Source organism: Hylobates moloch, unplaced genomic scaffold, assembly GCF_009828535.3.
Source record: "Hylobates moloch isolate HMO894 unplaced genomic scaffold, HMol_V3 SCAFFOLD_8, whole genome shotgun sequence".
Taxonomy (NCBI): domain Eukaryota; kingdom Metazoa; phylum Chordata; class Mammalia; order Primates; family Hylobatidae; genus Hylobates; species Hylobates moloch.
The window spans coordinates 105,399,770-105,411,914 of record NW_026652283.1 but is presented as its reverse complement, the minus strand read 5'-3'; the positions used below and the strand labels follow the sequence as shown (position 1 = coordinate 105,411,914).

Below are 12,145 nucleotides of genomic sequence, written 5' to 3'. Positions count from 1 at the left end.
TGTAAAGGGCACTGTGCTAGGCATTGTGAGAGTTACAAGTTACGGCCTCCGATTATGTGGCTAAATCATAAATTAGTAGCTCTTGAAAAAGAACAAGTTCTAGGCCAGGCACTGGGGCGCATGCCTGTAATCCCAGCACTTTGGGAGGCTGAGGCGGGTGGATCACCTGAGGTCAGGAATTTGAGACCAGCCTGGCCAACATGGTGAAACCCCCATCTGTACTAAAAATACAAAAATTAGCCGGGCATGGTGGCACGTGCCTGTAGTCCCAGCTACTCAGGAGGCTGAAGCAGGAGAATCGCTTGAACCTGGGAGGTGGAGGTAGCTGTGAGCCGCTGTCATGCCAGCTTGTGTTCCAGCTTGGGTGACAGAGCGAGACTCTGTCTTAAAAAAAAAAAAAAAAGAACAAGTTATTTGTATAATTTTAAGGACCTGTACCTCAGTGGAATAAAGACATGCCATTTGGTAACATAATTTGGCTACCTTTTCTGACCAGCTCTACCTGGATAACTAAAAATGTGTATATGACATGGGAGTAGTATGAAAGGAATATGTCAATAAGGGATATCTGTTTTATAGCTAACTTATAATGCCTCTTGCATTTTACCTATCATTTGCAGAATCTCTTGATAAGTAATTAGTATTGGTTTGAGTTGATATCAGATTAATAAATCGATTATTTGGAAACCACAGATAATCAGTACTTGTTAAATTATTTATCTGATGAATATGCCTTACCTATTAGGTGCTCAGGGGGAGCCAAAAAGCTTTAAGGCACATGCTTGCTAAGTGTTTTCATTCTTTTTGGAGAGATGAAACTACACAAAGAGCTTTATGCTACTAAACTGTGTAGTTCTGACTGAGGTAAGCTGGAGTTGTAGAAAGGAAGGTGAAATCATCTTGGAAGGTTCTGTGGGGAAATATAGAAGTGGAGCTGGAATTCAAAGGTTGAATTATTAGGCTTTCCCAATGAAGAAGAGATGGAAAGGCGTGGGAGAGTACGAGATAGGGTCAGGTGGCCAAAGCCTGGAGTGTACATCAAGGAGGAAGGGGGACAAAAGCCTTCAGAATTAGGGGAGCAGCAGGTTATGGAATAACAGCTATGAGAACTAAGCAGAGAGGTTTTAACCAAAATATGGGGCAGAAGAAAGTCTGTGTACCTTCTTAAGTAGGAGAGTGATCCGGTTGAACAAAGTGATGTTTAACATTAATTCTGCATTTTTATTGTGGTGGGCGGATTAGATAGGTAAGTCATTAGTGCTAGAGAGTTAGGTTGAGAAGCTTTTGAAATGACATCAGGTATGAGGCAGTGGGGTGAACTCTTCTAAAATAAATATAAGGCAGGTAAGATGAAGTAGAAGGGCCAATTTCCCAGAGGTAGTTCAGAGGAAGGAATGATGGCAAAGGGGTAGAGGGAAACTCTGTATGCCAGGAACCTTGTTATTTCAGGATAGGAACATGATTTTTAGTTTGATTTAATCTGATTTTGAAAAAGCCTTTTTTTCTGATTATAAATTTAATATGGGTTCTTTGAAAATGTAGAAAATATTAAAATGGAAAAAAAGGTTATAATATCACTACCAGAAAAGATCACTGTTAATATTGGGGATCTTTATCCATTTACCTATCCATCTATCCATTCACCTATCCTTCTATCCATTTACCTGTTTGTTTATATAGGATATATTTTAAAAATGGAAATATTAAGTGTGAAAGACTAAAAGAATACAGTGCATTCTAATTTTTGTCATGTCACTATATGAACATACACAAGTAAACATATATGAAGTTTCATGTCAAATTTTAATCCTTACCACTTAAAAATTACTAGCTGTTTTTTGTTGTTGTTGTTTGTTTTTTTATTTTTTATTTTTGGAGATGGAGTTTCACTCTTGCTGCCCAGGCTGGAGTGCAATGGCATGATCTCTGCTCACCACAACCTCCATCTCTTAGGTTCAAGCAATTCTCCTGCCTCACCTCAGCCTCCTGAGTAGCTGGGATTACAGGCATGTGCCACCACACCCAGCTAATTTTGTATTTTCAGTAGACGGGGTTTCTCCATGTTGGTCAGGCTGGTCTCGAACTCCCAACCTCAGGTGATCCACCTTCCTCGGCCTCCCGAAGTGCTGGGATTACAGGCATGAGCCACCGCACCCGGCCAAACAGCAGCATGAATTACTAGCTGTTTTTAAAGCGGTATCTAGGCAGGAAAATAAAATTCAAACGCTACAGAAGGGTTTAAAATGAAAAGTCTCTGCTTCTTTCCTCTTTCCTCTACTCCCAGCCTTATTCCTCAGAAAACTGGATTTCTTAACACCCTTCTTTTTAATTTTCTGGTTCTTGACCACCCAACTCTGATTATAATGCTTATATCTCCGTATACCTCTTTTTTTTTTTTTTCTTTTTTTTGAGACGGAGTCTTACTCGTCGTCCAGGCTGGAGTGCAATGATCTCAGCTCACTGCAACCTCTGCCTCCCAAGTAGCTGGGATTACAGGTGCCCAACACCATGCTCAGCTAATTTTTGTATTTTTAGTAGAGACGGGGGTTTCGTCACGTTGGCCAGGCTGGTCTTGGACTCCTGACCTCAGGTGATCCACCTTCCTCGGCCTCCCAAAGTGTTGGGATTACAACCATGAGCCACCGTGCCCAGCCTATACTACCTCTTTTTATTTAGTGAGTATAACTTACAAATAAAAGTGTCCTTACTTTTCCCTCTCAATTTTTTTATGTTTTATTTTTTAATTTAATGGTTTTGTTCGTAATTTTAATATACTCACATTTTTTGACCTTTACTTATGCATAATGTCTTTTGGATAGTTTAGATAGAATCTCTTAATTGTTCAAAGACACAGTTTTTCCTTTGTACTCTGACTTTGCTGTAACATTCCTTTTATGTAGTCAGTTAAAACATTTATATCTTGTTCTATAACTGTTTGTCATGATTTGATCAGTTGATTCCCAAAGTTGAAAAGTTGAAAGTCAGTATTTATGGTATTATGATTATGTAAATAGTACTTACAGTGTTCACACAGTGAGGTTGAAATGGGAAAGAATAATGGAAACCTCTTCTCCAAACCTCTGCACCTTGAAGGGTGATGTTCCTTGTATCAGGGAACAAATGGATAGTTTATTTCAGTTCTCTATTAATTGTTTAGAATTAAGTAACATAGTTTGCTTTATCTTTAAAATAGCTTTTTCTTTTTGGGAATGTATAGTTGTCTTCTTTTGTTGTTTTTGGGTTGTCAGAAGAAATGCTAGTTAATTTCTATATCTCATTATATAATTTTATCCTTACAGTAGATCCCTGTGAGCTGGGATATTAAGTTATTCACAGTTACACAGACAAGGGATTTGAGGAACAGAGGGGTTAAGTAATTTACCCAACGTCCATTTTTAATTACTGGCTAAGCAAGTATTTGAACTCCCATTAGTCTGGCTTCAAAGCCTTTCCATTATACTGCTTGTTAACAGAATAGCTGTAGCTGCTAAGGGGGAGAAAAATCTCAAACATGATGTTTGCCTGTAAGATTGGAAGAATCCTAATATCATGGAAGGGGAATTATACCTGGAAGATAAGTTTCTTTTCAGGTTGTTTAAAGTAGCAGCAGTCACTTCCAGTTGAAGATTAAGGACTGGCATGTAGGTGTGAGGTCAAGGCACATTTACATACAGATTTTAGTTGTCTTCATAGAGATTTTTGTTGAAGGTTTGACTTTTATCCTGTAGGAAGTGAAAATAAATAGAATATTTGGTGAGGAGTACAAGCTTGGGAGTGCAGTGAAGAACCAGCTAAGGAGAGGGAAGATAGATGTGTCATAAATTAAACTCTACTAGTGTAGCATTTATTACACCATTTAGAAGATGAATTTCCACTTCAATATGTGTACTCTTAACATTATAGTCTCCAGAAGATTGTTTACCATCCAACCAGGTTTGTACCTTTAGGTTCTTTGGCCTTGAAATCTTAAAAACCGTGGTTTTAGAAATGGAGACTTTAGAGAAATTTAATGCAATCTATGGTTTTAGATATAGGCATCCATTTCCCTGAAATTCTGAGTTGTATAACGAAGCATAGGTCATCTAAACACAAAATAGACGCTGGAAGACCAACAACTTAAAACATTTTTAAATTTTTTGTGTGACTTCCTACACCTGTCCAACCAACTACTACTAATACTAGTTCCCACTCAGGTATCTTCCCCACTTATCAGTTGTTTCTTTCTTTGCCCACCTAGATTATTTTGTTTGTGGGGATTACTGTCATTCTTTCTCAGTTTTCGGTATTATAAATTACTAATCATATGATTGAAACCAGAGTCATGCATCGCTTAGTGACGTAAATATGTTCTGAGAAATGCATTGTTAGGCAATTTTGTCATTGTGTGAACATCATAGAGTGTACTTATATAAACCTAGATGGTATGTCCTACTACACACCTAGGTTTTATGGTATAGCCTATTGTTACTAGGCAACAAACCTGTACACCATGTTACTGTGCTGAGTACTGTAGGCAGTTTGTAACACACTATTTGTGTATCTAAACATATCTAAACAAAGAAAAGGTACAGTAACAATAGATATGAAAGCTAAAAGCTGGTATACTTGTATGGGGCATTTACCATGAATGCAGCTTACAGGACTGGAAGTTGCTGTGGGTGAATGAGTGAATCGTGAGGGCATGTGAAGGATATTACTGTATACGACTGTAGACTTAATCACTGAACACCTACGGTACACTAAATTTATTAAAAATTTTTTTCTTCAATAATAAATTAACCTTACCTTGCTCTGTTTTACTTTATAAACTTAAATTTTTAAAGCTTTTTGAGTCTTGTAGTAACACTTAGCTTAAAACAACACATTGTACAGCTACACAAAAATGTTTTCTTTATATCCTTATTCTCTAAGCTTTTTTCTATTTATAATTTATTTATTTACTTCTTAAACTTTATTGTTAAAAACTGTGACAGACAGATACATTAGCTTAGGCCTACACAGGCTCATCATCATCAATATCACTGTCTTCCACCTCCACATTTTGTTCTACTGGAAGGTCTTCAGGAGCAGTAATATGCATGAGCTGTCATCATCTATCACCTTCTATATTTCTGTGATAACACTGCATTCTTCAGGAGTATCTCCTGAAGGACCTGCCTGAGGCTGCTTTACAGTTATCTTTTTTTTTTAAGTAGAAGGGACGGGCGAGGTGGCTCATGCCTGTAATCCCAGCACTTGGTGACGCCCAGGCTGGTGGATCATTTGAGGTCAGGAGTTCTCAAAAAATGAAGTAGAAGGACTACACTGTAAAATAATGATAAAAAGTATAGTATAGTAAATACTTAAATCAGTAATATAGTTGTTTACTATTATTAAGTGTAATAGGTTTGCTTACCCCAGCATCACTATAAACGTGTTAGTTATGTGTTGTGCTATGATGTTAGACAACAAAAGCTGCAACGTCACTAGGCGATAGGGATGTTTCAGCAACACTGTAATTTTCTGGGACCACCCTTTTATATGTGGTCTGCCATTAACTGAAACATTGTTATGTGGCACGTGATTATTTTCTTCTGTCAGAATGTAAGCTCCTTAAAGGAATTCTGGTTTTGTTCACTGCTGATTTCCAAGCACCTTAGAACAGTAACCAGTACATATGTTTAATAAGTGTTTGGCAAACGATTTCATCAAGTGAAAGAATGTTTTTTTTAAAAAAACCATTACTTGAATATCAAAGGCAAGAGGTACTCTTCAAAGCATTACTGAAGGCTTTATTTTTATAAATATAATTTATGATTGACCAAAGTTAAATATCAAGAGAAAGAGGTCTCTGCCAGTAGTTTTGTCTGAAAAATTGTGACCCTTCCCCTACCCCCACAAACCAATATCCAACTTTTTTTTTTTTTTTTTTTTTTTGAGACAGGGTCCCACTCTGTCACCCAGGCTGGAGTGCAGTGGCATGATCTCGACTCACTGTAACCTCCATCCCCTGGGTTCAAGTGATTCTCGTGCGTCAGCCTTCCAAGTAGCTGGGATTACAGATGCCAGTCACGATGCCCGGCTAAATCTTGTATTTTTAGTAGAGACGAGGTTTCACCATGTTGGCCAGGCTGGTCTCGAACTCCTTATCTCAGGTGATCTACCTGCCTTGGCCTCCCAAAGTGCTGAGATTACAGGAATGAGCCACCATGTCCTGTCCAACATTCTTTTTATTTTTGAGACAGTATCTCGCTCTGTCACCCAGACTGGAGTGCAGTGGAATGATCATGGATCACTGCAGTCTTGACCTGGGTTTAAGTGATCCTCCCACCTTAGCCACCCAAGTAGCTGGGACTACAGGCACGTGTCACCATGCCCATTCAATTAAATTTTTTTTTTTTGTAGAGACAAAGTCTCACTATGTTGCTCAGGCTGGTCTCAAACTGCTAAGCTCAAGCAATCCTCCTGCCTCGGCCTTCCAAAGTGCTGGAATTCCAGGTGTGAGCCACCATGCCTGGCCTTTTTTTCCCAAGAAAGAATTAGCATATAGTTGTAGTGTTCAAATTTTGTTAAATATAAGATAAACTGGCCAGGTGTGGTGGCTCATGCCTGTAATCCCAGCACTTTGGGAGGCCGAGGCGAGTGGATCACAAGGTCGGGAGTTCAAGGCCAGCCTGGCCAAGATGGTGAAACTAAAAATATAAAAATGAGCCAGGTGTGGTGGTGGGCGCCTGTAATCCCAGCTACTCAGGAGGCTGAGGCAGATAATTGCTTGAACTCGGGAGGCAGAGGTTGTAGTGAGCCGAGATCGTACCACTGCAGTCCAGCCTGTGTGACAGAGTGAGACTCCATCTCAAAAAACAAAAACAACAAAAAAAAACTTTATCATTTTTCTGCATTTAGAGTTAATCAGACTTTTTTTGCCCTTTACTATTAAATTTTAGTCCTTGTTTTAAGTGCTTGCATTGCAAATGACCTTTTTCAGCTATCACTTATAATGGAAGACCTCCTCAATATCCTTGTAAAAAAACAAAAGGGCGTGAATGGCCAGAAGTTTTGCTTCCTTGTAGAAGTTAGAAGTCTTTTTCTTGTTAATTACAACCTCCCATGTGGGGGACCATTGAATATTTTTGTATACTCCTGCCTCCTTTTGTAAAGGGAAAAAAATAATCTTGCTGATGAAAAAGTCTATGGGTGATCTACATAGGTTTGCCTAATTGTAAGATAATTTATTGCAGGCTTATGCCAAATGACTGGTTTATTAACATATTGTATGAGAAGTTTAATAAACACAATATGCTAAACGAAAGTGAATGTAGGGTTACATAGCAATAAAGTTGCATAATGTATTAGTTACCTATTACTGCATAACAAATTGTCCCAAAATTCAGGGGCTTTCAAATGCAAACATTTATTTAATCTCACAGTTTTTGAGGGTTAAGATACGATATGAGAGATAGGATATGATATGTGCCTGTGACTCAGGGTTTCTTAGGAGGTTATAGTTAAGCTATGGACAGGGCTATGGTCTCATATGAAGGCTTGAGTAGGGAAGGATCTGCTTTCAGTTGTATGTAGTTATTGGCAAGATTCAGTTCCTTGCAAGCTGTTGGACTGAGCACCTCAGTTCCTTGCTGACTGTTGGCTAGAGCCGACTCTTAGTTCCTTGCCACGTGGGCCTCTCCACAGGGTGGCTCACAGCATGGCAGCAGCTTTTCTCAGAGTAAGTGAGCAAGAGCCTACCTAAGATGGAGGCCACAGTTTCTTGTAGGCTAATCTCAGAACGGACATCCTATCACTTCTGCTGTACTTTTTTAAATTAGAAGTTAGTAAGTCTAGGTCCACTTAATGGGAGGAGATTGCACAAGGGTGTGAATACCAGGATGAAGGGATCATTGGAGGCCATTTTAGGGGCTGCCTACCACACATGGTGACATACAAATGGGAGTGTATTCCATATGTGTTGAAAATATGTTTATACACTACATTATTTTATTTTGCTAATTAGAAGCAGTTGAAATCAGATGACATCTAATTTTAAAAAGTCAGAACCTCTATGTTCTTGTGAATAAAAATTCTTAAGCAGTAAAGAATTTTGATTTATCAAATGTTTTATGTGACATATATGGTTTATAATACAGTAACTAGCTAATGATTTGTTACTGAGATTTTGAGAAATTTGTCAACTTTTGCCTTTATTCAAATGTATAAAACCTTGCTTTCTATTCATTAGTGACACTGATGAGCAAGAATTTTATTTATATTTAATGTTAATAATTTATCCTGTCTTTCATATTTCCCTATTCCTGATCTCTCTTAGATCGATCTGGAATAGAAAACGTCAACTCTGTGGAGGCTTTGCAGGAAACTCTCATTCGTGCACTAAGGACCTTAATAATGAAAAACCATCCAAATGAGGCCTCTATTTTTACAAAACTGCTTCTAAAGTTGCCAGATCTTCGGTCTTTAAACAACATGCACTCTGAGGAGCTCTTGGCCTTTAAAGTTCACCCTTAAGGCCTTTGTTTATTTAAACATGAACTGATGGTAACTGTACATTTTGTGCTAAAATGCTTATTTATATGTGTATACCATATGTGGAGATAGAAAAGACCTTTAAGACAATAAAAGATTGTAGGCTATCTCTGTAATCATGCAATAGCTGTTTGGATTGAGAACTCTTCAGCCATGATTAGACGTTGACCGCATCTCCCTGATAGACCAATCAGCTGTGTCGCACTTAAACTGGAGAAGTTACACTGAAGTATAATCACACTGAATGTTAGACTTTTTCATCTGCCAAAACCAAAAACCATTTTGATCTCCCTGTGGTATAAATATAACGCACAATCACAAGTGTATGAGGACTTAGAAATTAATCCTTTGTGGTAGGAGTTCTGTTGAATGATGGAAATCTTATTACTACCACAAGACTATTTGATCTGGTAATTGGAGACTTTGTGATTTAGGAGATCTCCATGTCTGTATTTACTCTACCACTGCTAAAGTGTGTGGTCCTGGGTAGTTTACTTGCTTGTGGAAAATGAGAATTGATAATGTCCCCAATGCCCCACCTCACAGAGTTACTAAAAAATGTTTGTAAAGCATATTTACCTCTTGGGAGATAGGCACTATGTAAATAAGGTAAAATTTTTGTTATTATAATTATTCATAATAATATTCTTTTCTTATTTCTAAGCCTTTCTGGGAAATCATTTCAGTCCACACCAACCATATTATTCAGGGTTCCTGCCATATGTGTGGGGTATCCTACTGATACACACGTATTCAAAGTTTATGGGTACAACAAAGACATAGTACATGTACATAATATGTATGTGAATATAGTTAAATATATTTCTTCACAATATTTTAAACTGTGAAGAACTTTATCATACAGTAAACTTAAAACAAGAGGTGTCAAAAGACCCAAATTAGGTGCATTTTACCTGTTTATGATGGCATAACCATTGCTTTAAAATGTTTAGACAGTAGAATATTGAATTTATGCTCTATTTTTGTTTATTTAAGCAACACTTAATGTAAAAGTGCAACAGGCAATTGAGTCCAAATTTCAACGACATAAAAAACATGTATTTTAGAGTTCATCTTTGGCAAAATCTTTGGTTCAGGGTACTAGTTGTTTAAAAGTTGATTCATATTCTTACCTTGTGCTGAAAAAGGTTGCATTGCTGCCCCTTAAACACATGCTGCAGCTTGATGTTAAAGAATTTTTATTCTTTCTGAAGAACTAATGTTTAAAGAAACTGTTTAATATGATGGCATGTGTGTGTGCGTGCGTGTGTATGTTCTGAGTCCACTTCTTTTTTCCTAAATAACACTACAGGGATTTTGTCATATTAGATTTAATTTATAATTGGAAAAATCATCTAGTGTGTCATCTACAGGCTTAGAAATGGTGTAGTCAAAGACATTTTATCCACATTTCTAATAGTGGACTTGATTAAATAGATAAGATCAGCATCTGTTTATGGTAGTAGGAGAAATAGCCAAAGTTGAGGATTTTATGTAGGTTTTTCTGTTTCCCTGGAAAATAGCAATTAATTGGATTTTTGGCGAAGATTGCCTTCTGTATAATGTTTGGATTATATAAAATTGCAAAAATGATAAGAGCCCGCTTTACTGTACTAAGCCTGTTACTTTCATGACGTGTGAGCAGAATGCCTTATTTTGTAATCTTGTTTAACTTGTTGCTACTGGGACTTGATTTACTGTGGCACTAGTTAAGTAAGTTAAAAAAAGTTAAACCCTCTCATTATTAAAGAGGAAAGGCGATGGTGATGTCTGTAATACAATATAAACCATAATTGTGATTTACCTTAAGTAGGTATAACTCTTATGGGATATACAGTATAGTTTTTGTGAATCTTTACATGATAGCATTATCTTTTTATAATTTTTTTTCCTAAGATAAACAAATGCATAGTTTTCTTCTATGGGGGATAGAAACAGCTTTTTGAAGTAATATTGAAAACCTCAAAGATCATGTTGATTCTTAATTTTTGCCTTTTGCATAAGCCTCTTTATAACATGTATCTTTAAAACAATTAAGTCTTTAGGAATGTGTAACCAGAACTATGTTAGTATTGCTTATAAAACTTTAGTTAGTTTCAATATATACATATATACATCTCTATATAGGTATATAGATTTGCATTTTGTCTTGTAAAATTTTATTTGAATAAATTCTTCCTGTAGGTAATGGGAAACAATAGTTCATATGTCACTCATAGCATTTCTATATTTGAAAGTAGCCCAATATAAAACTTTTGATTCTAAAATTAAACCAGCAGCCTATTACAAGCACATTCTTTGATTGAGTCATTGGTTATAAACTTAGTAAATGCAGAGAAAGCAGCCAATTTAGGAAACTTCTGAGTTGGTGGGGCACTGTTGATTAATAATGTACTGTATGAATTAAGTGATGCTTTAACTTTGATTTTACATTTTAAAGTTAAAATGTGGGCATTATGTCAGCAAACTTAAGGGCATTATGTCAGCAAGCTAAAACATTTTTTTTCCTGTGCTTTTAATGTATCTCTACATGATCTGAGAGAGGGTTCAAGTTGATAGAAATAGCTGAGGGGAAAAGGGGGAACATCTTGGGATGAAGCTTGTCCTTATGGTGATGGTTTAATTACAGATTAAAAAATTAGAAGGAAATTTCAATGGATTAAGTGTATAGCATTCATATCTACATTTCAAGAAATTACCATTGTAACTTGATAAGAGATGATTTATTTTATGTAAACATCTTTGCAAAGCAAGGTGTAGCAGCTCAGCTAGATTTATTACTGTGCACGAAAGTAAATACCTATCTCAATTATTCTTTTTCTTTTCCAATATAAAGTTTGCTGAATGTACAAGAAGAGTTTATCACTTAGGATATAGAATTTTTTTAGGGGTTGGGGGGGGATCTGTTAGGAAACTGTTACCTGTAAACAAAGATTGACTGGATTCGATCCAAAAGATAAAACTTGAAGCTATTCTGGAACTAACATGGAAAAATGAAATGGCTATTGTTTAAAAAAATGATAGAAATACATTGTTGATGGGATATGAGTTAAGTTTGTTTTCTACAAACTGTAATTGATGAGGACATGGATAATATCTTCATGTTTCTGAGAAGTAATCTGTATGTGGGGGGAGGGGATAATAAATATTTCTAACCAACTGTGGTGTTTGGTGTCTAATCTACCTTGACTTTTTTGTAAAACTACTTATCATTTAACTCACTACAAGTATCTTTCCCCTGAGCATAGCAGGATCTTTTATGTAAATCTCTGAATCAGCATGGGGAAATGTGTGTGTGTATATGTATATATATGTGTGTGTATATACACACATATATGTATATGTATATATATGTATGTGTGTATATATATATATATATATATATACACACACACACACACAAAGGGCTTAAAAAAAGATTTTAGAGTTTGTTTAGAGATTCTGGCAAGGACTGTTGCTATTTTCTGTAATGCCAACTGAGTAATGATTCGTTGTGTCTAATAAGGTAGTCTTTCTAGGAAGGAGATGTGAGAGTACTTGATAAAACCAGAAATCACCCTTGGCCATGAATGGGGTGCACCTCAGCAAGACTACTAGCCTCTTTTTCTTTTCCTATCAGTTGATCCCATGT

The 12,145-nt window shown here is 36.6% G+C and overlaps 1 protein-coding gene across 2 annotated transcripts in view; it reads left to right on the top strand.

Moving 5' to 3' along the window:
* Positions 1–11,698, top strand: part of NR1D2 (nuclear receptor subfamily 1 group D member 2) — a 34,798-nt gene extending 23,100 nt beyond the window's left edge. For both annotated transcript variants that reach the window (XM_032162290.2, XM_058443172.1), the window contains exon 8: positions 8,300–11,698. In XM_032162290.2, the coding sequence (XP_032018181.1) occupies positions 8,300–8,496 (197 nt within the window). In that variant the 3' untranslated portion in view covers positions 8,497–11,698. The remainder of the gene's footprint in view (positions 1–8,299) is intronic.
* Positions 11,699–12,145: the final 447 nt, after the last annotated feature.